The 25,933-nt window shown below is 55.3% G+C and overlaps 2 protein-coding genes across 8 annotated transcripts; both read left to right on the top strand.

Moving 5' to 3' along the window:
* The first annotated feature begins 1,389 nt into the window (after nucleotides 1-1,389).
* Nucleotides 1,390-9,031, top strand: PIP5KL1 (phosphatidylinositol-4-phosphate 5-kinase like 1). The gene is made up of 10 exons (XM_011364233.1): nucleotides 1,390-1,458; nucleotides 2,305-2,508; nucleotides 3,675-3,725; nucleotides 3,919-4,073; nucleotides 4,343-4,467; nucleotides 4,969-5,003; nucleotides 5,094-5,149; nucleotides 5,934-6,046; nucleotides 6,293-6,446; nucleotides 8,433-9,031. The coding sequence occupies exons 1-10, from the start codon at nucleotides 1,429-1,431 to the stop codon at nucleotides 8,698-8,700; spliced, it is 1,191 nt and encodes a 396-aa protein (XP_011362535.1). The 5' UTR covers nucleotides 1,390-1,428; the 3' UTR covers nucleotides 8,701-9,031.
* A 3,699-nt stretch (nucleotides 9,032-12,730) lies between these two features.
* ST6GALNAC4 (ST6 N-acetylgalactosaminide alpha-2,6-sialyltransferase 4) lies at nucleotides 12,731-21,238 on the top strand. Of its 7 annotated transcripts, XR_896102.2 has the most exons (7): nucleotides 12,733-12,916; nucleotides 13,344-13,430; nucleotides 14,975-15,157; nucleotides 17,311-17,723; nucleotides 18,088-18,293; nucleotides 19,577-19,684; nucleotides 20,579-21,238. XR_896102.2 is itself a non-coding variant. In XM_011364236.2 (6 exons), the coding sequence occupies exons 2-6, from the start codon at nucleotides 13,419-13,421 to the stop codon at nucleotides 18,885-18,887; spliced, it is 897 nt and encodes a 298-aa protein (XP_011362538.1). In that variant the 5' UTR covers nucleotides 12,731-12,916; nucleotides 13,344-13,418; the 3' UTR covers nucleotides 18,888-19,557. The 7 variants fall into 7 exon arrangements, 6 of the variants coding, with proteins under 6 accessions (XP_011362538.1, XP_011362539.1, XP_011362540.1 ...); XM_011364236.2 differs by lacking the exons at nucleotides 19,577-19,684; nucleotides 20,579-21,238 and adding an exon at nucleotides 18,805-19,557 and having other exon boundaries at nucleotides 12,731-12,916; XM_011364237.2 differs by lacking the exons at nucleotides 19,577-19,684; nucleotides 20,579-21,238 and adding an exon at nucleotides 18,808-19,557 and having other exon boundaries at nucleotides 12,731-12,916.
* Nucleotides 21,239-25,933: the final 4,695 nt, after the last annotated feature.

Raw genomic sequence — 25,933 nt, forward strand, 5'->3', positions numbered from 1 at the left:
TCCTGTGTCCTTGACCCCAGCCAGAATCCTGGCAGACATCACTGACCATGACTTTCCTTTTACCCCATTTATAAGATTCCAAATCCTGCTAATTCTCCTACTTCCCCCAGCCACCTTCCCGATGCAAAGCCACCATCCTCTGCCCTAAATCGCCGAAGGCTTCCCTGCTGCTTCTATCCACTCTGACCCCCTCCAATCTGACTGCATGTGACCTTTTGAAAACATCTGAGCATCTTTCTCACACACTTAAAACTCTCCAGGTCCCTACCCCTCTCCCTGCCATGGCCTACAAGAACGTGCTCGCTCACTCACACGCTCTCCTACTCACTCCACCCACCACCAGGCTGACCTTTCATTTCCTGGCACTCACCAAGGCCCTTTGCACATCCTACTCACACTGGTCCAACACATACCTATCAAATACGGGTTTGTGCCAGGCACTGAGCCAGGCGTGGTTTCTCCTTCCTGGCACCCCAATTCTAGGGGGAGTTGTAATAAACACATGAAGGAGACAATTGACTGTTAAGTGCGATGAAGAAAATAAATCGAGGTGATGTGATCAAGAAGGAGAAGAGAGAACATTCAGAGTTAGACGTGGTGACAAGAAAGAATAAGGCAAATGGAAGTCTGGGGGGAAAGATTTCGAGCAGAGGGAACAACGCTTGCGAAAGCCCTGAGATGTGAAAGTTTTTGGCGGCTGAGCACCAGAGGGGAATCCCTGTGGCTGTGTGGTGGGTTTAGGGAGAGTAGTTTGAGATAGGGCTGGAGAGTGGGCAGAAGGGCCTGGGGCCCAGGCGAGGGGTTTGGATTTTGTTCCCGGGCTGTGAGAAGCTACTGGAGGCTTTAAGCACGAGGGTGACATCATCCAATTTATGCTTTTAAAAGATCACGCCGGCAGCTGTGTTCCTCTCTCCATTGAATCCCTGGGCCTAGCGTTGCTCTTGGCCCATAGCGAGTGTTAAAATATATATTGAATGCATGCACGCCCCCGACATTCTGTGTGACCTGGAGGTAGTCACTTGTCTCTCTAGACCTTAGTTTTTCCACCTGAAAGACAGTCGTTGGGAATTCCACGCCTGAGTGGGTGGACGGGGCTGGGTTTAGGTTACTGCCTTCCCAAGCGACCCCAAGACCCGAGTCCTCCATCCCAAGGGACGAATGGGGCACGGGGGGGGGGATCTTACCTCCCAAGGACCCCAACCAACGCGCAGGGACCCCGCCCAGCCCTGGACCGCGGTCCGAAGGCTGCTGCAGCCCTGGGGGCGGGACCCGCAGGCGATCGCCGGCGACTCTTGCGTGGATTGGGTGCAGCCGTGACCGGCATCGCGCGATTGGTCGGTCCAGAGTAGGGGCGGAGCCTGACTCCTGCAGCGGGGCGACTGGGCGGCGGGGGACGCGGCCAGAGATCTGGAAGCTGCTGCGGGGGTGATGGCCGCGCCGAGCCCGGGGCCCCGCGAGGTAGGTGCGGACCCGAGGGAGGACAGGAGGGGGAAGGGTTGGGGGGCAAGAGCCTGTCTTCCGCTCCCTGTACGGGACGGACACACCCCCCATCCAAGCACAGGAAGGGTCCTGCCCTGGGCGGGGACCAGAACACGCCCCACGTAGGAAACTGCAGGTATGAAGGGGGAAGTCCGGCGGGTATACCCCGAGAACTTCCTCAGTTTTTTTCATCGGGAAAATGGAGATGATATTAAAAGCTCCTCCTTCATAGGGCTGGCTGTTAGGAGGTCAAGCTTTCTGCCAGCGCTGGGCACATAGTGGGTGCCTACTACTAATGGGCCAGCGCTATATGATCTCAGCTTTGTGCTGACCTTCCTGGCTCGCCTGGAGGAACTCAGCACAGACGAGTGGAATAGATGACTGAATCTCCGGCATCACAGCTCCTATCAAGGGTTCCTGTGCACGGAGCTCAAACTCGACAGTAACAAGTTAATACTTGTCACAAAGTTGTTGCAATTCTCATTTCACAGATGAGAAAACAAGGTGCAGGAAGTTAGGTGACTTACCTAAGGTCACACAGCTGGTGAGAAAATCAGTCTTGGGGCCAGGTTTGGCTGCAGAACTGCCTGCTCTATACTGCTAATAATAATCATCACTCTAATGGGGTGCTGACTGCATGCCAGAGACTGTGTGGCCCCTCACAACACCCAACTGTTTTCTCCAATTGTATTTCACAACTGGGGAAACTGAGGCAGAGAGCGATAAGAGGAAGGCTCAAAGTCGTGGAGATGGGACTTACATCCAGGTCTTTTCCCTCTGTGATGCTGCCACATGCTCATTGCTTCTTGTGCCTCCTGCCACTAGGTCCTGGCCCTCTCCCCAGAGGCTGGACGCAGAGCAGCCACTTCCAGTTCTGGCCGCCATGGCCTTCTCTGGCGTCTGCGAGACAAGCAGCCGCGCCTCGGCCTGTTTGAGATTGGCCCGGGGCATGAGCTGCACCGGCTGACCTGTATGATGCAGGCGGGGCTGTGGGCTGCCACCCAGGTCTCTATGGACCACCCGCCCACGGTGAGTGGCTGATGCCCTGTCTTGCTAACACTGCAGAGTTGGGCACCAGAGCGGGGATTTGATGCAGGGAGGGAGGGAGGGAGGGACATTCTGGGGTGGGGGCTGAGGCCAGGACCTGGAAAACCCTAAGGTGTGTTGGGGGCTTGAGGAGCCCCCTGACCCAGGTGGTTGCTGTGTGACTCTAGATGGGCCTCTGCCTCTCTTTAGGCCTCAGTGTCTCCATCTATAGAATGGCTGTGGGGGATGGGAGTTGTACTTCTTGGTCTCTGAGGCCGTCCCAGCCCTGCCAGGTGTATGGTTGAGAAGAGACCCTACCCCCACCCTGCCAGCCAGGCCCATCCTCCCCAGAGCTCAGACTGGGGCCAGGCTGGCTCAGCAGAAAAGGTCACCCAAATGCAAGCTCAGCAGCTGGACGGGCCTGGGTGAGCATATGTGTTGTTTGTGTGTATGCACACGTGTGCACGGTGTGATCGCGTCCCACTAGCCAAGCCCTGGCCCAGGAACCTAGAGGTCCAGGGAGAGTGTAAGAGTCAGTGGAAGTTCTCTAAATCTGCTGAAATCTTCCATGGCTCCCCAGGACTCATCATGGCCTCAGAGTCCTGCTGGTTCAAGCCCAGGGGCCCGCTGTCCAGCCTTGTTCACACTCCATCTCTCCCTTACTCCAGTCACTTGGGCTCTCCTTCCCTTCCTGGTAGCCACCAATGCTATTCTCGGTGCTACGAGCACCCTGCTCCTCCTCTCCACTGCCCTTCAGATTTCAGCTTGAGGGTCAGCTCCCCCAGGAAGCTTTCTCTGATCCTGACCCTCCCAGGCTGAGACAGGCAGGTCCTTTGGCGTCTTCTTTTCCTGGGATGGTATCCGGCTTCACTTGGCCAATGTGTGTGTCTGGCGAATGTGCCAGGCTTTAACTCAGAGGCAAGTGCTAGGGACCCAGCTGTGGACGAGACACACCCAGGACCTGCCTCAGGTCACTCTTTCATCTTCCCTCCAGTTCTAGGAGGGTCTGTAGCCCCATCTTCCCAACTTAGGCACACCCAGGGCGGTCCCTGTTTGCTGGAGGAATCGAATTAGGTGAAGGGGGTGAGGCCCTGGGGGACGCTTGGAGATCCTGGGGCTGGCAGTGGGGGGCTGAGTCTTGCTCTGAGCCCCTCTGCCCCTCCCTGCAGGGGCCGCCCACTGAGGAAGATTTCTCCGAGGTCCTAACCCAGGTTCAGGAGGTAGGAAGCCCCAGACTGCAGCATGGGAGGGGGCAGGTACCATCTTCTCAGTTTCCCCAGGGATGCAGTGGGAGGAATGGCTTGCCTCAGGGCCTTCAAGAACGGTGTGGTTACCTTAACCCTCCTGCATTAGGGCCAACTACACACACCTGGGCCCCGGTGGACACTTGGGGCTGCTCTTCCTCCCCTGCAGGGTTTCGAGCTGGGCACTTTGGCTGGCCCTGCCTTCGCCTGGCTGCGCCACTCCCTAGGCCTGGCGGAGGAGGACTATCAAGCCGCGCTGGGGCCGGGCGGTCCCTACCTGCAGTTCCTCAGCACCTCGAAGAGCAAGGCCAGCTTCTTCCTGTCGTGAGCTGGCTGCAGGGGTCGGAGTGGGAGTGGTGTCCTGGGGTGGAGGGAGGCATTCGGGAGAGAAATAGAATGGCCAAGTCAGGGAGGGTCCCAGCCGGATCGAGGTCAGATGAAGGAGGAGAGACTAAGGGCGAGGTTCGCGAATTTGTACTGGGGACCACAGATCCACACATGGACAGGCCGGGTCAGGAAGCTTGATGGGAGCCGCTCCATCCCGGCCTACCCAGTGACTCCCCTCCCGTCACCTCCCTCCCCCCCACCCCCAGCCATGACCAGCGCTTCTTCCTGAAGACCCAGGGACGCAGGGAGGTGCGGGCCCTGCTCGCCCACCTGCCCCGCTACGTGCAGCACCTGCAGCGGCATCCGCACTCGCTGCTCGCGCGGTTGCTGGGTACGGACCTGGGACTGCGAGGAGAGGGGAAAGGGTTAAGGAGAGACAGAGGAGGGGAGGAGGCCAGGGAGTGGGGCGGGTCCAGGATGGGGGGCGCGGGGGACTTGAGCCCAGCCGGGCGGAGAGGACCGGACAGGAGGCGGTCCCGCCTGCTGGCAGAGTTCGGTGCAGAGCGGGTCCTAGATGGCAATGTAGGGGGACCGCGTTGGTCGATAGGCGGGACCAAGATCTGGGGCGGGGCCCAAAGGGGAGGGGTTAGGATTGGGCACCGCTTGGGGAGGGCATGTGGGCGGGGCCGTGCCCGAGGCCCGGGTATCTTTGGGGCTGACTCTAGAGACGGGTCGAGTCCGGCTACGGGAGAGGGGATCTGGGGGCGCCGCAGGAGGTGCGGGCTCGGGTTGCAGCGGAACTCGAGACAGAGGCGAAGCCTGGGGATGGGGCGGGATGGACCCCGGGTTGCCTAGTTTGGAGCCCCTCACCTGGCACCCTCTCCCCTTCTAGGAGTGCACAGTCTGCGGGTGGCCCGGGGCAAAAAGGTGGGTGAGGCCGAGGCGAGGGGCCCGGACCGGAAGGGGCGGCTGCGGGGCGAGATCCCATCCTCCCTCACTCCCTGCCCCTGTCCCCAGAAATACTTCATCATCATGCAGAGCGTCTTCTATCCCGGAGGCCGCATCTCCGAGAGGTGAGTCGGCCTCGCAGAGTCTCGGGCCGCCTGGAATGTGCCACCGGAAGCACCCACACTCACTAGATAGACGGCGAAACTGAGGCGCAGGGAGGAGAAGGGATCTTCCCAGCATCTCCTGAGGGGTCGGAGACAGCGATACCCACGACCAGCATCTCTTGCGCATTCAGTATGCATTGGGCATCGCGTTGAGCCACTTGCATTTATAATCTTCTTTATTCCCATAACAACTCTGAGGGGTAGGAGTTGTTATCACCTCCATTTTATAGATGAGAAAATGAGGCCGGACAGGTACTATGTGAGGAGCAGGGATTCAAGCCCAGCCTTTGATAGCACATTGTCCTCAGCGCTTGCCAGCTCTGAACTCTGCCCTCATCGGTGCTCCCTATTAGTGCTCCCCCAAGGCCACCGACTTCCTTCAGGTCCTCCTGGTGCTACTGCCTAGGGTTGGACGCATGTGTCTGGAAGGCCTTCAGGGATGAAAAGGTGCTGAGAAGCAGGCACAGGCAAGGGTAAAACCTGGACTGGGCTTCCAAAGACCTGAGTTGGAATCCCGGCTCTGCCGTTTACTTCCTGTGTGGTCTGGGGCAAGTCAAAAAAACTCCCTGAGCCTTTTCCTTCATCTCTAACACAGGGACAATAATGGAATGGGTTGTGCTGAGGAGTTGAACAGTCACCTAGGGGAAGCTCTTGTTTCTTATTATTACCTTGCAAGGGTCCCCATGTGTCTCGGGTCCGTGTAAAGCTGAATTCTGTCGTGTCCCCCACTCTCCTCGCCTCCCAGGTATGACATCAAGGGCTGCGAGGTGAGCCGATGGGTCGACCCAGCCCCTGAGGGCAGCCCCCTTGTCCTGGTGTTGAAGGACCTCAACTTCCAGGGCAAGACCATTGATCTGGGTGAGCCACGGGATGGTCGCTGCCTGTTCTTTCTCCGTTCGGGGTGAAATTCTGGAGTCAGGCAGAGCAGGGTTCAAATCCCAGCTCCATGACTTACTAGCTAGGTGACCAAGGCAAATGACAGATGGGTTCCTTCATCTGAAATGGGGCAGTAACAACATCTCCTGGGGCAGATGCATATGGAGCCTTCAGCACCTTGCCTGGCATACCACGAGCACTCAAGAGGGGGTGCTAATGCTCCAGCAGGGCCCCAGCGGAGCTGGTTCCTCCGCCAGATGGAACTGGACACCGCCTTCCTCCGGGAGCTCAACGTGCTGGATTACAGCCTCCTGATGGCCTTCCAGCATCTCCACGAGGATGAGAGGGGCCTGGGCAGCAGCCTTGTCTTCCGCACAGCCAGGTGGGCTCCTCACAGGGGCAACAGCAAGAACAAGGTGATGAGGGCATGGGAAACACAGATGGTGAGGTGGGGGACCAAATAAGCAAAGGCTCAAAGACTGGAAAATGCAAAGTGTGTGTATACAGTGGAGGGCTGGAGAAGCCTGCCTGGCAAGGGTAGAGGGTCCAGGTGGACCACAGCAGGGGAGGGAACAGGTGACATCCAACTGGACAAGGGCTTCAGTCTGAATTTGAAGAAATCTGCCCATTTTCTAGAAGGGGTTATGGAGCCATTGAAGGTTTCAGACGTATTTAATTGTTGCCTTGGAAAGAGCCCTTGCCCCTTAACCCAGTAATTCCACTTCTAGGACCCTGAGGTCATCACCATTGACACGATCGTCATGTTGTCCTCCCCTTTGTAATAGTAAACATCATTCCTTGCATGCTGATCATAAGCCTCATTAAGGTGGGCTCATTCCAATTTTAGAAATGTGAAGACTGAGGCTCGGAAAGTGGAAGGGAAGTTATAGAATGATTTCCGGCTAGTTACTTGGATTTCAGTCCTTCAAGACCCACCTCTGTGGCTGAACAGAATTACATAGTGATTAAGACAGGCACTTTAAAGAGCTAAGACCATTTATCCTGTGGGCAGAAAAGGCAAGTGAAAAATGATGTCCACTCATCCAGCACCCCCATCCCCAACCCTTAGAGGAAGACCTTGGCATGGGTTGGGCTTGAGCAGGATCCGGGGTAATGGCTCCCCACACTCTCTGGTTGGGCACATCTTGACTAGAGGGTGGAATTCCAGTCATGGGCACAGAACCTCCCTAAGTCTGCACATCCAAGTTAGATCAGCTTCTTCCTTGCCTTCAGCCCCCAGCTGGTACTTAGATCATGGCTGAGTTTGCATGTAACAATTGTTGTCATTGAAATATTTCCGTGCTGGCTTGTGAATAGCCACTGTTCCCCACCCCCAATCCTTCCCACCCCCTCATTCAGAACACTCCTCTACACACACACACACACACACACCTCTCCATCATCCCTGTACCTGCTCTTAGGCTACTGAGTTCTGATTGGTTGGTGCCTGGGCGGGGCTTGTCTCTCACTGGCTTATTTTCCTGGACAGGGCAGAAATAGAACCCTTCAGTGACACCCTACTTCCACTTCCCCCAACCCTAAGCAGGATCAAGTTAGGGAACTGAACCTGCTTTGGCTGGGACTGGGGGCCCCGTGAAAGGCATCTTCTGATCTGGATACATTTGGAGGCAAACAAAACAAAACAAAACAAAACAAAAACCCAAAAACGAAAAACTACCCCACACACCATCTGCTAACTGGGGTTGGACTTTGTTCCCAAGGTTTCAACTCTGTCACCCTGAAACTTCTAGGGTTGAATAATCCCAAACAGAAGTTTAGGAAATACCCAAATATGACGAGACTTACTTACTCAAAGCGATGTGGCACATGAATGCAGAGCCAGGGTCTGTGTGGCCTCAATGCTCTAGACCAGAGCTACCCGATGGAAATGTAATGTGAACTACACATGTAGTTTTGATTTTTCTAGCAGTCTCTTTAGAAAAGAAAGGAGAAACAAGTAAAAATAAGTTTAATAATATATTTTATTTACTCAATACATCCAAAATTGTATTTCATCATCTAATCGGTATAAATATTTATGAGATATTTTACATCCTTTTTCTCACCCTGTCTTGGAAATTCAATTTTACACTTATAGTGCGTCTCAGTTGGGACTGGCCACATTTAAGTGCTCAAAGGCCACAGATAGCTAGTGGCTACTTAATAATGCAGCTCTAGACCATCAACTACACTTAACCGAGACTCTTAATTTATCTGACTTCACACGCCTGGAGGTGGGGAATGAGAGAAGGAAGCACAAGGTTAGGGCACAGTGCCGTCTAGGGGCAGCCTGGCCAGGCTAACAGGGATAATTGGCTGGGGGCCCTTGGAGGAGGCGGTAGCCTCACCCCAACCCGTTGGCCCCCAGGTCTGTGCTAGGGGTACAGAGCCCGGATGAACCGGGAGCCCAGAACCGTCGGCTGCTACCAGACTCCCCCAACGCCCTTCACATCCTGGACGGGCCGGAGCAACGCTATTTCCTGGGCCTCGTGGACCTCGCCACTGTTTACGGGCTCCGCAAGCGGTTGGAACACCTGTGGAAGACGCTGCGCTACCCCGGCCGGACCTTCTCCACCGTCAGCCCGGCTCGCTACGCCCGTCGCCTCTGCCAGTGGGTGGAGGCGCACACCGAGTGACGAGCGCCGGGCTGCGCTCTCCCCATCTGGACAATAGGGGCACTCCGGGAAGGCGGGTTCTAACCTTCCCGGCAGAGGGTCGGGCTCCCCTCGCCTGCTGTTCCTCCCACTGGCCTCCAGAGGGCAGAATTCCCTAACTAATACCGTGACAACACGCCCTCGTTTGATGGTGATGCTGTGCCTGGCATTGTGCCAGGGACTCCCCCACATTAGCTCATTTAATCCTCAAAAACTGCTATTATTCTCTTTTTACAGACCATGAAATGGAGGCTCAAGGGGGTGAAGGGACTGAGCAAGATCATTCAGCAATAAATGCTGGAACCAGGACTCACCTATGCCTTTTGGACTCAGGAGCCTGTATTCTTACCAGCTCCCACAGCCCTGTCCTCACACTCTGGGCAAGGCGGGAGGCTGAAGGCTCTAGCCCAACCCCTTTGTCGTCCAGATGGGGAAACTGAGGCCCAGAGACTTTAAGGGGCTTATGCACGGGTAAGTGGCAAGGCCAGCCCTAGAACCCAGGCCTCCCTACCCCCTGGCTCAAGGAAGACCCACTGGGCTCCCTCTTGGGTGGCCCCCTTCATTCCTGCTTCTCTAGGGACGAAGGTGGGGGAACACGGGGTATAGGGAGCCTGTGGCTCTGGGATGCACTATGTTGAGGTCCACTATTGATCTTGAATTAGCTCTGCCCTCCTTTGAGAGTCACTTTTCTCATCTGAGAAATGGGGCAAGGGTTGGGGGTCAGACCAAGGGCCCTGGCGGGAGCAGACATCAGCGGGAGCAGAGAACCAAAGTGCTTGCATAGCTCCTGATCATTCCTTCTCCCTCCTCCAGGAAACTCCAGCCTGGCCTCTGATGTCTGTCCAAGCTGACCGTGCCCAAGTAGGCCTTTCCTCTAGAGCTGCTCTGGGGCTTGGCTGTGTGACCGCAGCAAGGTGCTAAACCTCTCTGTGCCTCAGTGGTCTAATTTGTAAAATGGAAAGGATGAAAATGGACCTCATTAACTCATTAAATATTTATCGAGCTATATGACAGGTCCTCTGCTGGGCTTTGGGAACCTGGAAGCGGAGCGAGATGCACAGATCCCACTTTTACAGAACTCCCAGTGTGTGTGGAAGGGGCGGTGACAAAAGCGACCTGTTGCGACAAAGCCTCGTGAAGGAGCGTGGGGCCTGGAGCTCAGGGAAGGGGTCCCACCTAATTAATAGGGGAGGTGGGGGCTCTAACCTCTAAACTGAGACCAGAATAGTCAGATGCAGCCCTGGGAGGGTCCCAAGCCAAGAGCACAGCAAAGGGTGGGGTGAGACAGAGCCTGACATTTGACATAAAGAAACATTTCACTGTGGTCAGAGTTGAGAGTGGGTGGGGACAGGGTGATGAGAGGCTATGTGGGCCGAGAGCGAACTCCGAAGACTGGATGACGCGGGGCCTCGGGAAAGCCACTCAGCTATACCAAACGCTGTCATTGCGTCGGTCTTCAGAGTAGAGGAAGCAAAGTGGTCTGCGGGAAAGAAAGAGGAAATGGAAAAGCTGTGGGGCTGGAGTGTGGGTTTCTGGAGATACAGAGAATGTGACTGACATCACTGCTAGCTGCTCGGGTGCCCTTAGGTGATTACTCAACCTCTTTGAGCTGACACAAGCCGTGGAGAATTTCTTGTTCCGGCTCATAAGGAAGATGAGAGTGTGTTCAGCTCATCGCCCGCCCTGTGGGTGGGGGCGGGGTTCGTGGAAACTGAGCGGTGGAAGGGCAGCGCGGCAGGAAATGCGTTCGGCCCCACATTGCCCTGGTGTCTGGATCTGACCGGACTGAGTCAGAGCCACAGGAAAGAGCGGCTCAGCCCCTCACTCTCTTTGGGTCCCTGGCAATGGGCTGAGGCAGGGCCTGGGGCTGGACCGGGAAGTGACTCCAAGATCTCACCGAGCCTAGGACTCCTGGCTCTCCTAACTCACTCATTCGACAGATGTTATCCATCACCTAGTGTGTGCCAGGCACTGTGCAGTTGATAGAAATGCTCCGAGGATATGATCGGCCTGATTCTGCCCACACGGAGCTTGGAGCCTAGTGGGTGGGTGGGCCGTAAGCAAGAAAACCAGTTAATACATAGGGTAATTTCAGAGTGTGACAAGTACTTGAAAAAGATAAGTCAAGGTGGGACAGGAAGGAAGAAGTGTTGGACAGTGACATTTTAACTGAATGACAAGGAGGAGCTGGCCATGTGAATAGAACAGTCCAGGTGGAGGATATAGTAAGTGCAAAGGTCCTGAGGTGGGAATGAGTTCAGTGTGATTGGGGGTCAGAAAAGTGGCCAAGGTGGGTGGACGGTGGTTAAGAGGGAGGCAGGAGTTCAGACCGAGCAGGGCCTTGATCAGGATAAAGAGAGTGGGCTTCTGCCAAAACCAAATCGAAGAGCTTCACATGAGGCTGCGGGACTTCCTGGTGTCAGTCCCACTGTGGGTGTATGATCCTCATCTGCTCTGGGAGCCCAAGACATTTGGGAATGGTCCTGTCTCCATGCGGCCCTAGGGAAGAGGGAGTTGCCTCTCTGGAGAAGGAATCGTCACTTCACCAGCCATCCTGGGTGATGTAGGAATCCGTAGGGAACTTTCCACTATTGTCCCCTTGGGGTTGGGTCTATGCAGAGAGAAACTTGACAGATGAGGACCCGGGGTAGACAGAAGGGCTCTGGCTTTGGGGACTCACTGTGTGCCTTGCCATGTGTGAATGAGGGGCCACAGAGAGAGTCTGAACTTGGACCACTACCCTTGAGCTGTGCCCTGGTGGGGTGGGAGAGATAAAAGGGCTTGGGCTCAAAGGGAGCCTGGGGGCAGGGCTGCTTTGCAGTGTCCCTCCCCACCCAGCAGGATGGAGAGAGGCTCGGAAGCCCAGATCCCCAGCTTAGGGGACTTAGCTTTGCACCCAGAGCAGGGGAATCTTGGAAAGTTGCTGAGCTGTGTGCAGAATCCCAACATGGATACCCTGGGCCTCTGAGGAAAGAAAGGAACCTGGAGTTTGAGACGGGGTCAGAGCTCGGGGTCAGAGCAGGAGCTCGGGCCGATTCCCAGGCTTAGGCCCTGCAGGGTGAAGTGGGTGTAGCAAGGGTGGTAAGATAAAGCATTTTATGAAAAACCACTTTAAACGGGAAGTATGCACTCCACGTCCCAGTAGGCCCACCCCTGCCTATTGCCCGTATCTACTCTTTTGGTCCTTTCTGATCCCTGAAGGCCCTAACTTTGAAGTTTCCAAGGGACTCCATCTGAACCTTCAAAGGGGACACAGTTCAGCACCCGCAGGGGCCATCTACTGAGCTAAGGAGGACACTTTGGGAAGGAGGCATTTGGGAGATGAAGGTAGGTGGTCAGAACCCTGGAGTGAGACCGCCCAGGATTTGAATTCTGACTCTGCCACAAGCTGCCCTGGGAACATCTCACTCGCAGGTGGGTGCTGTCATCATCCCCACCTCACAGAGAAGAACTGCGGCTCAGGAAAAGGTCACGACAACAGAGGCAGTCCAGGTAGGGCAGTCCAGAAAATACAGGATGCCTGGTTTCCCCTGGCATTTCAGATTTTTAATCGAATTATTCGTTGTTTATCTGAAATGCCAAAGAAACTGGGTGTCCTGTATTTTACTTGCTAAATCTGGTAACCTTACCGGCTTGAAACCCAGGGCGGCGTGAGCCCAAGCCCCTGTTTAATTTTCCTACCCATCCCCCAGTTTCAAAAATGGAGAAACTCAAGTCTGGACCGCCAGGCAACTACAGTTCAGCAGCTGCGACACCATCTAGGTCTTTTCTCTGTGGGCCCCTTCCCCTCACCTGCCCCCCCCACCTGCCCTCCCCCACTCCCCCCCACACTCAGGACAGGAATTCAGGAGAAAAGCCGTAAGACGGAAAAACCAACTTGAAGTCGGGTCCTCCGGGGCCCAGCCCACACTCCCCCCCGGGCTTCTGAGGCTCGCCCCCCGCCCGCAGTCGCGCTCTTAGGCCCCGCCCCCGCCGCGCAGGCCCCGCCCCGAGCCTGCGCGCCCCCCCACGCCGGTCCCGGCAGACCCCGCCCCCGCCGCCGGCAGCGCACATTCGGCTTCCATGCTCCAGAAGCTGCGGCTCTGGCGCCGCCTCTAACTCGGAGCTCCCGCTTCCAGTCCCGCTCACCCGGCCCTCGGGCCATGGAGCTCCGGGCAGCGGATCGAGAGCAGCTGGCGTGCCCCAACCTGCCCACCCGGTTAGCGCCCTCCTGGGGGCGGGGGAGGTGGAAACCGCGCGGGGGGCGGAAATCCTCCTCCTGTCTCGCCCCAGGCCTCTCCCTGGCCCGCGGGTAGTGAGGCAGGAGGTTGGGAGGGAGTGGAGCTCCTGGCTCCTGGTTCACTCTCACCCAGACTCTATGATGACCTTGAGCCAGAGCTCCCCCTGTCTGCCTCTCCTTCCTCATCTGCACAATGGGGTTTGGGTTGGCTGGAGGGTTCCCATAGGTGGCCGATTCCAGCTCCTTAAGGATGGGGACAGTGAAGCCTGGTGTTTAGGGACGTTGAGGTATTTAATTTTCAGAAGCCATCTGCTTTGACCCGACCTGTACCCTCTGCTGCCTCAGTTTCCCCGGGGAGTTTCCTCTCAGGCCTAGGACCGGGCTCTGAGTTTCTGGGTCTTGACAGGTGCCTGGCTCCCAGCCTGTCCCAGCCTGAGCCCTGGAGACAGCAGCCGCCCTGCTGCTGAGCTGCAGCGACAGAATGAAGGCTCCGGTAAGTGGGAAAAAGGAAGACTCGCAGGGGACTTGGAGGTGACTTCCGGCATAGCAGCCTCAGTAGCCTTGCCTACCCTGGGACCGACTGTCACTTCTGACACCACTGTTTCTGATCTGAGATGGGCAGACTGGACTGGCCTCACAGTCCAGCTCGGATCTGGCAGGTCGTGGGGCCCCAGACAGGTAGTGTTCCTTCCCCGGTTTTACTGCCTTAGAAATAACAGTCCTCCCTTTCACGAGCTTCACTGAGGTCACTCAGGTGAGGCACTTTGCCTGGGAGTGGGCCATGGTGTGAAAGTTGTTTAGTTGCTCTTGAACTTATTCAGGAGCCCCTGGTTGTGGGAGAGAGCCCTGGATCTTGGCAGAGTCAACCATCCTGAATCGAGGTCTCTGGGTCCCTCATGCTCAGGGCACCAGGTGCCAAGCAGAGCCTGAGGCCTCTCGGCACTTCTTTCCCCCACACAGCTGGCCACACAAAGGAGACCTATTTTTAGAAGCTGATGTGGTTTGTGGCAGAAGAGAGTTGGCCTCTGGCAAGATATGCCTGGGGGAACGGCGGGGGCTGCTTTTCCATCTCTGGTTTTCAAAGAGCACCAGGCAGATGCTAGGTGGTTTCTGATTGGTTGTTGCTGAGGCAAAAATGAGAGCCCAGAGACACACAAGTGGTGACCAGGGGGGCCCAGCACATGATGGCAGCCCCGGGTCATGAGCCCCACCAAACTAGGCGGCCCCTCCTTGAAAGCTTGGTGAAGACATTCACAAAGTCTGCCAGCAGGGCCAGTGGGCCAGCAGGGCTTCCTGGTTCAAATGGCCTTTGGCACCTGGCTTCTGGAGTCTCTGGACAGCAGCTTTCAGTTATTGAAACCATTTCTTGAATGACACTCCCCTCACATCTGCTGCTACTGTTCTTTTTACTCACCTAGACTGCTGACCGGGATCGTGGTCATCAGCCCGGCGGCTGCCACTGAGTCAGCTGAGGCGGGGAGGGGCGGTCATATTGGCAGCCTCTTCAGTCCAGAGTCTGAAGGGGGCTGGTTGCCCTTCTGATGGGCTCTCTCCTGTCCTCATGTGCACAGCACTTTACAGTACACAGAGCACCTTCACCACTATCCTCACAGTAAGTCCACACTTCAGGTCCCTATTCCGTAGAGGAGGGAACAGGCCCAGAGAGGCGGAGAGACCCACCCAGTATCTCTCAGTGCACTGGGCTTCTGGTTAAGAGCATGGGTGCTACAGCCTGGACTGGGGGCCTCACCCTGCTGTGTTCTTGCTGTGTGGCCTTGAGTTATACACTTCTCCCCAAATTGGTTTTCTTACCTACAATAAGGGGATAATAGGAGGGCTTATCTCCAGGGCCTCTCGTATCCTGAGATTGGCAGTCCAGAACAAGGCCCGGTTAACAGAGACTTTGATTCTGCTCATGTTCTAGGAGCTACTGAGCTGGAGTTTGGACCCGTGAGGCTGGGGTGCAGCCCCCCTATAGAAGTTTCTAGGAGCCTCAGGGATCCCCCACCCTCATCTCATGGCCACTGTCTTCCCCAGAGTCGGCTCCTGCTCGTCATTCTGTGCTCCGTGGGCTTCTCTACTGTCTACATCCTGCTGTGCTGCTGGGGCTGCCTGCCCTTCTGCTTGGCCTGCCTAGACCCCCACCTCTCATCCAACTCCAGGCCCACCGTGCCAGGGCCCCTGCACTTTAGTGGTTACAGCAGCGTGCCAGATGGGAAGGTGAGTCAGCCAGGCAGCATGTTGAGGGCAGGCCCAGGCTGTCAGGGTACCCTCCCCAAACTCTCTGAGGAGTAGTGAGAACTGGGCTCATGCCAGGTCAGCCTGGACCTCAGTCCGGGCTCCTCTGCTCACCAGCTGTGTGACATTGAACAGTCACTTCACTCTTTGAGCCCCGAGTTGTAAGAGGAAATATTTTTTTTTTTAACAAATATTGCGTGGCCGCTATCACCTAGGTGCTGGGAGGTAAAAAAGGTGAGTCGGGCAGGGTAGCTGGCCTCCTGGAGCTCCCACTCCAATGAGGAAGACAGATGTCATCCCAGATGGTGGTAGGCATATTGTGTGCATCTTTATCTGTTGACGCACACAATCCATCCGTTCAACAAGTGTATATTTGGTCCCTTGACTATCTCTTGCCTTGTGCTGGTTGCTGCTGAGAGAGATAACAGGGATAAAAGTCATGTTGACCCTGAGCTCTCCCTGTCATGGGGAGACAGCGATGCTGGAGCCCTGGGGTGACGAGGCAGCTGCATTCCTGCTGCACGGTGCCCACAGCCCATGTCAGCTCTGCCAGGCGAGTTTTGGAGCACTTTATATCCCTCACCCTGATTTCAGTGGCCCTGCGTGGTAGGTTACTCAAAGGCATCCGCATGGACACGGTGCAGGAAGCTCCCAGTTCTGAGTTGGATGGCTCTCTGGGTGTTTTTCGGAGCGGGGTGTACTCAGGGACCCTGGCTTGCAGAAGACCTATTTCTTTGTCCCTCTAAGTTACCTCCTCACCTGTAAAAGGTGGTCGTTGTAGTTCCTACCTCTGTAGGGCTTTTGTGTAGGTTGGACTGGCGGATTCACGGACAGTGTTCAGGACAGGTACTGTGTAAATATTTGATCAGGATGCAGAAACAATAGTGAAGAGAACCCGAACTCAAGTGCTGTAGAGGTTGGAGCAGGTGAGGCAAACGATGGTGCAAGCTGGGTGGACGCTGTCCCTTCTTCTATAGCGGTGGCCCGTGTTCATTTCAGACACTGAGAGCTCATGGGGACGTGGGCTCAGGCTGGCCAGACCCGCTGGGTTTGTTAAGAGAAGCGTGAAATCCAAGTCTTGAATGTCGAAAGGGCTGATTTTTATAAATTAGAGATTGATTAACTGTTTTAAAGATTATAGGACAAGCAGAACACTTCTTGGGGCTGATGGTGGCCTTGGATCTGAGCAGACCCCAGATGTCAGGACAGGCTCAAACTGAGGGCAGGAGAAGGAAGTCTCTTTTATTGGTCCTCTGAGTCCTTAAATCAGTGTGATATTAGTTATGAAATGCCCCTGAGTGGGGCATGACAGTGTGTCTGGTATTAACTGGAATTAATATTCCCACTGCCTTTCCAGGCCTCCATAAATGCACCTTCCCCCAGGAGGGCACAGAGGCCTGGGGTGGGGAGCAAGTCCTTCGTCAGGGTTGTTGCCTCAGCTTCCACCTCTTAGGGGTTAATGAGTGGGGGTTGGGCCCCCACTGTGCCTTGGTCTGTGCGGATCACTCTCCAGGCATTTTAAGTTGAATCCTCACAACTTGATCAAGTAGATGCTATTTTTAGCCCCAATTTACAAAGTGAGTTGCCTGAGTCTACGCAGCTAGGAAAGGGCAGACCCAGGATCAGGCTCAGAAACAGTTTCTCAACATTGTTGTGGGCACTAAAGACTGCTTTTATTTTTCTAAGCTGGACACAGCATGAGTGAGGCTTGGGCAGAAGAGGTAGTGATTTCAAAGCTGTGAGGTTCATGTTTACTTTACACATATACAACGCCTAGCCTGTGCCAGGCAATGCTGTCACTGCTTTATAAATATTTGCTCATTGAACCCTAATAAGGAACCTATGACGAAGGGCTTGTGAGGGCTCAGCAGTAGGGGTAAGGGCCATGAACACAGCTGATGATGTAGCGTGGAGCTCTGAATGTCAAGTCTTAGCTCTGCCACTTGCTGTTGGTATGACCTTGAGAAAGTCACTCCGCCTGCCCCAGCCCGTTTCCTCATCTGTAAAATGGGTTCATAAAGTACTTGGAGCTGATCCAGGACTCAAGCAGGGTCAGCGAGCGTTCCTGGGGGGAGGGGCAGGGCACGGCAGCCGCGTGTTCACACCTTTCTCTTTCTCTGCTTCCCCCACCGCAGCCGCTGGTTCACGAGTCATGCCGCAGCTGTGCTGTGGTGTCCAGCTCTGGCCAGATGCTGGGTTCGGGCCTCGGCCCCCAGATCGACGGTGCTGAGTGTGTCCTGCGCATGAATCAGGCGCCCACCGTGGGCTTCGAAGCGGACGTGGGCCAGCGCAGCACCCTGCGTGTCATCTCACACACGACTGTGCCTCTGCTGCTACGCAACTACTCACACTATTTCCAGCAGGCCCGAGACACCCTGTACGTGGTGTGGGGCCAGGGGAAGCACATGGACCGGGCGCTCGGCGGCCGCACCTACCGCACGCTGCTGCAGCTCACCAAGGTGTACCCGGGCCTGCAGGTGTACACCTTCACCGAGCGCATGATGGCCTACTGCGACCAGGTCTTCCAGGACGAGACCGGCAAAAACCGGTGAGCTGGGGCCTGCCTGCTGGGTTCTCCCTGGTGGTTGGGGGCCTACCTTCTCCAGGAGCTTATTGTCCATCAGGGGTTTGCTCCATGAGGCTCTGGGGGGTCAGCAGTGATGGAGGCAGGTGTGGTCCTGCTCTCTAATGAGGAGCGGGAATCAAAGGGACTGTCACTGATCAGATTATTGCATAGATCAAGGATCCCAAATAGTGGTGAGGGGCGTTAGGCCTTGCAAGCACTGATAGCGTGGGGTGGTGTTGGGGAGCCCTTCCCTGTGGAGGGGATGCTCTGAGATCTGAATCAGTCTCTGGAGTCCCAGAATATAAAAGGAACAGTTACAGTACTAACAGCCCTCTTCATGCGCTAGGCACTGGGTCGCGACTCTGCATTCAAAATCTCACTGTATCCCGGCCTCCTCCTCGCACGCTGGCTTCTCCCCCACCTCCCCAGCTCAGGAACTACAGCTGCCAGCCTCCAGTTTTCCAGCCCAAAACTTGGGCTTTGCCCCCAACTCTCCTCATTCCATCATCTGCCACATACGACGGGCCCTCGAATCTCCTTCCATGCCCGCAGGTGCCGCCATCCTCCCCTGGCCTTGCAGCAACCCCCTTGTTAGTGTCCCCGCTGCCACCCTTGCCCCCTGCAGTCTGAGCTCCAGCTGTCCCAGTGAAGTCAACCCATCAGTCACCTGGCTTCACTTCCACGGCAGCTTTACTTCACGTGGAGAATAAAGTACAGACTCCATGTCCTTCCCTCCCCTGGCCTTCAAGCCTTGTATAATCTGGCCCCTGCTTGCCTCCGTGACCTCGTCTCCCTTCATTCACCCTCCTGCAGCCATACTCGCTTCCTCAGACATCCACACTGGTTCTCACCTGCATGCCTTTGCATATGTCATTCCCTCCACCTAGAATATTCTTCCTCCAGATCTCTCCGTGTCTGACCCCTTCCTGCCATTCAGGCCTCGGTGGAATGTCACCTCCTCAGAGAAGCCCTCCCTCTCTGCCCCATCTGATGATCCGCTCCCACCTGATGTTCTTCATACTCACTTCTTCGTTACCTTGTGTTCTCAGCTGTTCTCTTCCAGCAGCTTCCTCTTTTGAGAATGTTAGCGTCGGGTATGGCGGTTCCTGGCCAGGACAGGGCCTGGGAAGTGCTCAGTTTGAGTGAATGGACCACCTCATTAATGCCTCTGTAGAGGTGGAGGCGAGTGGCCCTGAGCTGAGAGAGTGACCAGTGCTGGAACCTTGAGAGAGTGGAGGCCTGGGGTGGCCACACGGCCCCTTGTTCTGAGTTAGGTGCGGAGTCATGGGGGTGCTGCTGGGCTAACAGTGTTCCCTCCTTATAACCACTTATAATTATCCGCATTTCACAGTCGGGTCACTGAGGCTCAGAGAGGTTCGTGAGCAAATCTGATACCTCAGAGCAGGTGCAGGGTTTGAACTAAAGACAGTTTGACTGCAGACAACCCCCTTTCTCACTTTCAACCGCCGTGTCCTGCTGCCTCCCGCTACCTCCCTAACTAAGCGTGGTCCGTTAGATGCAGAGAGGATGTGGCCAGGGCCTCTGCACCGTTGTCCAAAGGTTTGCTCAAGCCGTGCATGGCTGGCGAAGAATTGAACAGACCTAGGTTTGTGTCCAGCTCCATCTCTCTGGCCTGTTGCTGGCCTTGTGCTGGCTCTGCCCGCTCCCTAGCCTCCTCCAGAGCCCCTTCTGTAGGGGTTAAGGTGAGTGGCCTTCAGCTGGAAGGGTAACCGTGCTGTGCCTTGCTAGAGCTGAGGCCAGTGCCTCCACACCGCCCCTTGCCCTGAGTTGAGTGGGGGACGCGACAGGCTGACTGTGTTTCCCCTCCCTTCCAGGAGGCAGTCAGGGTCCTTTCTCAGCACCGGCTGGTTCACCATGATCCTTGCCCTGGAGCTTTGCGAGGAGATTGTCGTCTATGGAATGGTCAGCGACAACTACTGCAGGTCAGGCCGGCCAGGCCCTGGCAGGACGGGAGGGGAGCTGGGGAGGCCGTGCGCCTCAGGCCGGAGGATCTAGGCGCTGTGGGGTGCAGGGTGTGTGGGCTTCTGGGTGGGTGGCTGAGGCCAGGCACTCGAGGGAAGGGGCTCAGCCTCTAAGACAGGCTCAGTGCCAGTCTCCACTCTTTGTGACATGCGGTTGGTCACACACTTTATCGAGGCTCCATTTCCTCAGAAGGTTATGGACACGTTTAGAGAGGGTAATCTACAGAAGTACTTACTGCAGCGTTGGGGCCGATTGTATTGTCAGTGACATATTACCTCTAAGTTTTTACTTTTAAAATGAGATTTCCATATTATTGTAACTAAAAAGTTCAGAATGGGCCCCATGTTTTCTCCCTCTGTTCACTTTGGAACTTGTTTGTTGAGCATGTGGGCGAGATGGCAGGAGCCTGTGTGCCCTCTGCTGTGGCACCTGGCCAGGCTGCCGGCGTGCCCTGTGCCAGTGTGTAGGTGGGTGTGTGCCACGGGGCATGAGGGGTCCCTCCCATGAGCCCAGCACCAGCAAGGCACTTCATCTTTTTGACGTATGGATTCAGTCTGGAAGGTGGCTATCACGATTCCCATTTTACAGATGGGTTATTGAGGTTTACGGGGTACGTCTCTGGCCTAGAGTCAACCAGCTTGCAAGGGACAGAGCTGGGACTCGAGCGCTGGCCTTTGGGATCCGCACGTAAGCTGCCGTGCTCCTCCCCTGTTTCTCTTGACCTCCCCTGGGATCAGGCATGGGACACCATGGGCCCGTAGTCCCTGGGGAGGGCGGCTGAGGTAGGTGCAGGCTCTGGTCAGAGGCGGGCGAGTTCTGGTGCCCCATGCCTTTCCCTGTTCCCGACTCTGCAGGGAGAAGAGCCACCCCTCAGTGCCTTACCACTACTTCGAGAAGGGCCGGCTGGACGAGTGCCAGATGTACCTGGCACATGAACGGGCGCCCCGCAGCGCCCACCGCTTCATCACCGAGAAGGCCGTGTTCTCCCGCTGGGCCAAGAAGAGACCCATCGTGTTTGCCCACCCGTCCTGGAGGGCACAGTAGCCCCGTTGCCCAGCCAGCCGCAATGCCTTCCCCAGGCCTCCGTTCCATTCACACTCCACCAAAAACATTTAATTTATGGTTCCTGCCTCTACCACGTGCCAGATGGACCTAGAGTCTCCTGGAGGCACTTGGATCCATCTCAGGCCTCCAGACCTGAAGGGAAGAAGAGGGGGGCCATGGTGACCTCTGTCCCCTCCTCCTTCCCCTCGCCCCCCGAGTCATCTGAATCTTCATTTCGGCGTCCATCCCACCTCCAGGGTTTGTCCAGTGGCCTTTGCCCCCAGGGCTGATGGCCCTCCACTCACCAGCTTTGTGACCTTTGACCTTGCACCAGCCTTGGCCCTTCCTCTCTACACTCCCACTTTTGGTGCCACACTTCCCAGGAACTTGGGGTTCACTGGGCGAAGGGACCTTTGGACTATGATGCCGGGACCACCTCAAATGTACGGGTAAACGTGCGTTTTCTGGAAGGCTGTCTCCAGTGTGGCTTTGTGTGCTGTGGGGACTAGGGCTCCTCTCCCTACCACAGTCGCATGACCTGTTGAGTTGAGGGCAGGCCAAACCCCGGGGCTTCTCCCCAGACCCGCGACTGGCTGGGCTTCTCGCCATCTAATCTGCCTGTGCGTTTCTTCCCTAAGAGCCTGCCCCTTCCCCCCCAGGTCGGAGAGTCTGGCCCCATAGCTCCACTTGGCCCAGGACGTGCCCCAACTCAGAGACTCCATGGGACCCCCACCCTGCACCCAAGGGGCACTGGGAGGAGAGTTCGGAGCCTGGGAGGAAACCACTTGGGTGCGAAGAAAATCTCTCCACTTCACGTCTCCTCCCTGGTCCAAGGTCACATTCCAAGGCTGTTGCCAGTTAAATTCCCAATTAACTCGAGTTGGTTACACTGCAAGAAAGTGAGGATGGGAGGAGGTGGGCGGGCCCGGGGCGCACCTTTTCTGCGCTTCAGTTGCCTCACCTATAAAGTGGAAAAAGTCAGCCCATCAGTAAACGGCAAGGGCATGCAGCCGCCCTGGGAGGGGCTCGTCTTAGCCTGTTTTACGGATGAGGCGAAGCCACTGGGCTTAGCCAGGATGCAGTCCCGGGTCTGAGAGCTGAGCTTGAGCGTCTGGGCCCTGAACCAAGAGGCTGGAAAGAGCCCACAAGGGCTTCACCATCCCTCTCTTCCTCTCTCCCACCTTCCTTCATCTGGAGACCAGGAAACTGATTAGTGGAGGACCAGGGCGCAGGACCTCAGGCTCTCAGCTGGGATGGAGCGCTGGGTTCTAGCGTCCAGCTCCAGGAGTCAGCCACTTCATGGGCGTGAGACCTGTGCAGTTGCCCTGGGCCCTGTGCTTGCCTAGCTTAATGTTCTTGATGCTACCTGGAAATTTGAGGAGTTTTATTTTTCCCCCCCCACAAGGGTTGCACATTTTCATTTTGCTCTAGACCCCACAAATTTTATAGCTGGTCGTGCCAAGGATTCTGGATGTCCTCAAGAGAGACTGGAGACCTGGCATCTGGCCCACGGCGCTGCCTTTTATGCTGTGCCTCCCCTACCCCATGCCAGGCAGGCTCAGGAAGCTCAGCAAGTGTGTGAAGAGGGAGGAGAGCCGTGAGCCGTGAGCCGGGGGAGGCAGGAAGCTCCGTGGTGGGAGGGAGCAGGCTGACAGCCGAACCACGGCTGCTGGCCTGGCAGTGGCGAGTGTCTCTGAGCAGGTGTCAGGCAGAAGAGTGGGATATAACTTGGCAGGTGAGTGGCTGGTGGGGTAACTTCTGGTTGCAGAGGGAGGCCTCTGGAGTCAGACCAGGCCTCATTCTGGTTCTACTTCCTGCCATGGGACCCTGGCAAATTAGTGCCTCTCTCTGAGCCTCTAAGTTTAATCTGTAAAAAAAAAAAAAAAAGATTAAAATCACCCCTACTTCACAGGATTATATGCATTTAGAGAGATGGCATCTATAAAGTACCTGTCCCCAGGGCTGGCACTTGATATGTGGGAGCCATCATTTTCAATGGGGTCGCCTTTGCTCACCTAGCCCCACCCTCTTTGGTGGTGATGGATGGGCAGGAAGACCTCCCATCCCTATCAGCTCTGTGCTCACAGCCTCGTCCTAGGACTCCAAGGCCCAGTCCACTGGATGTGATAGGAATTGAACTCAACCCCCTCCCAGGCGGTTGCTTTCTCTTCCTTCAACTCCTGGAAGACGCCAGCCCAGCCTTTGGGCCCAATAAACAGAGGCGTTTCTGTCCTGGCCCTGCCCCCGAGTGGGGAGTGTTTACTGCTGAATTGGCCCAAGTGATGGTGACCTGGCAGGAGCCATCCACCAGGTACTTCCTTCAGGCAGATGAAGATGGCATTTGCCTGGTCTGGTGACTGGTTCTAGACCTGCTGAAAGCTCCCTGAGGACCCCTATCTCCGCCACTGCAGTTCTTGCAGCTTCTAGAAGGTGAGTTGGGGGCAGGAGCCTACTCTTAGCTCAGGAGTGTGGCGGCAGGGTCGGGGCACCTTGGCGTGCAGCCCCATTTTGGGACTTTGTCTACACCCTGACTCCTTTGTCCCTTCAGCTGGTCTGCTGGGGACTCACCCACTTCTTCCTGAGGCCGCAGGGGAAGCCAGGTGAGCCTTGCAGCCTGGAGCTATCTTCAGGGACATTTCCACTCCGAGGAGCTTGGGGCCAGGCCAGGAACTCACACTCAAACCTCATCTAGCCAGGTGAGGAAGGGAACATCGGTTCTGCCGAGTACTGGTAGACACCTGTGTCCAGTGTCACCTGGGCCAGCCTGACTGCTCCAGCCTCGGTCTGTGAAGAACCAGGTACTCCCTGGTTCCAGACCCATGGCCAGGTCTCGAGAGCACTTGCTTAACGGAGCAGCTGCTGTGTCCAGGCCCTCATCTGCTGGCAGCCCTCCCCTGCTAGTAGCCTCACTGGCCTCTCTTCAGAGGGCCATCCATCTGGTTCCTTATCTATCCAGAGGGAAGAAGGCCAGAGTCCCCAGTCTTGGCTCCCACCCTGGCCCTGGCCGGGGCCCAGTGTACGGTATCATGGGCAAGTTGTGTCCCCTTTATGGGCCCTGTTTTCAGTCTTTGTAAATTGAAAGCTGGGGTGGCAGGTGAGGAGGTCTCTGAGGACTCTTTCCAGAACGCTGTGGAAGGGGAAAAATCCTAACAGTGCAAAGATTGCTAAGGTGCAAGAAGAGAGGTCACACCTGGGACCCCCACCCTGGGGCGGGAAGGGCTGAAGCAGAGGCCATCTCCCCCAGACCGTGGGGGAGCGGCTCCGTGAGGCAGGATCAGGCAGTGTGTGGCACTAGGAATGGCCACAGCCACCCAACCGTGAAAGTCCTGCTGTGAGTGTGGGCAGGCCTGGGGCTTCAGAGCAGAAAGGCCTGTGATTATTCAGCAGACGGGCCTGGGGGAAGCCCAGCTTGGGCGCCTGTGTGTGTGTGTGTGTGTGTGTGTGTGTGTGTGTGCGCGTGTGTGTACGCTTTGATCCTCATTTCTCCCTCTAGAAAGTGGGGATAACAGTAGTACCCATCTCATAGGCTATTTTAAGGCTTCAGTGAGGTATGTTTGCAAAGCGCCTATCACAAGAGAAAGCACGTGACACTTGTTTTTCTTATCCTCGTTATTACCGAAGTGGTTGTTATCATTCTCGGGGCTGTCGAACAAACTCAAAAAGAGTCTGGAGGCTTCGGCTAGAAATAAATGATAAAGATTTATTCCAGGGTTTTAGGGCTTGCAAACTGGAAAGGCAATTAGGCAATACCCAGAGTGCTCTAAACAAGAAGGAAAAGCTGAGGGTTCTTATAGTAGAAAGTACTTTTAAAGAAGAATCAGCCCTGCGTTCTTGGTCTCTGGATTGGTGCCACGTTGTAATCCTCTAGATGGTGGTCTAGATACTGGATGTCAGGTGGTCTGGATACTTGAACATCTTTTCCTTAGTTAATCAGAGTGTTACGTAGAGGTTTGATGTCAATCTGGGCATCGATTCAGGACTGTAAAGTTCAAAAATTTAAGTTCCCAGTGAAATAAGAATAGAATCATTTCCTCATATACCTCAACTTGATTTTAGTAATTTAGCAACTTGACTGAATTGACTTCATTTATTTTTTCACTCTATTGCTCAGGGCTCAGGAAAGCCAGCCCTATAGCAGAGACTCCTGTGGCAAGCCAGGGCCCCAAGACATGGCGGACCTGAGTGGGGAGCTCCGGGTCCGGATTTGGTCCAGGAACTAGGCTGTTACACCCTCTTATTTGTACAGGTCATTGGCCTGAGGTAGGGAGAAGGGCTGGGGACAGGATGCCCTACCCTGGTGCAGCCTCCAACCTCACGGATGACCTAGGGCAAGGAGCTCCCCTTTTCCGAGCCCCCAGCAGTTGGGTTCATCGGCCTTCCTGCCTGACTGCCCTGGCCCCGGCTCTGTGGTTTGCTATCCTGTCAGGCAGCCAAGGAGGGCCAAGGGTGGGGATGGGCTGAAGTTCAGGAAGCAGATGGAGGTACACACCAGAAAGGCAGGAAGCCTTTCATCCACCCTCGGCCTTGCCCCAACCAACCCCAACTTTTGCTTTAATTAAAAACAAAGTGGTATTAACTTAACAAATTAGTCCTATACAAATAACCTGGAAGTTTATAATGCAAAAGTGAAGGTAGCACCCACCCCTCCTGCTCCATGTCCGCTCTCCAGGGGACACTACTGAGTAGTTTCCAGTAGTCACTCCTGGATTCTTCCGGACACCTTCCATGTGCATTTACAAACACATTGATAGCAGTTTTTAAAAAAAGGACTCATGCTATATACGCAGTTCATTTTTGATGAATTAAAAATAAGCTTTTAAATATAAAAACATTATATAACTGTAATCTTAAATTTTTGAAGATACAGTTAAGCCAAAAGAAGAAAAAGCAACTCATAATCTCATCATTCCAGAAATAACCACTATTAACACTATGATACCTTAATGGTATCTCTCCTTATTTTTGATTTTTCCCTTTTTCTCTCATTTTTCTTTTTAAATACTGTTATACACACAAATGATGGCATTCATCATACTTGTAAGTTATAAGTAATAATATAATGTACACCTTGAACCCATGTCCCACTTAAAGACCAGATCCTTACTAGAAATTAGACCCTTACTAGTTTCTTCCCCTCTCCCACATCCCTGCCTCACCCACAGACA

Source organism: Pteropus vampyrus, unplaced genomic scaffold (genome assembly GCF_000151845.1).
Source record: "Pteropus vampyrus isolate Shadow unplaced genomic scaffold, Pvam_2.0 Scaffold95, whole genome shotgun sequence".
In the NCBI taxonomy this organism is placed as follows: Eukaryota; Metazoa; Chordata; class Mammalia; order Chiroptera; family Pteropodidae; genus Pteropus; species Pteropus vampyrus.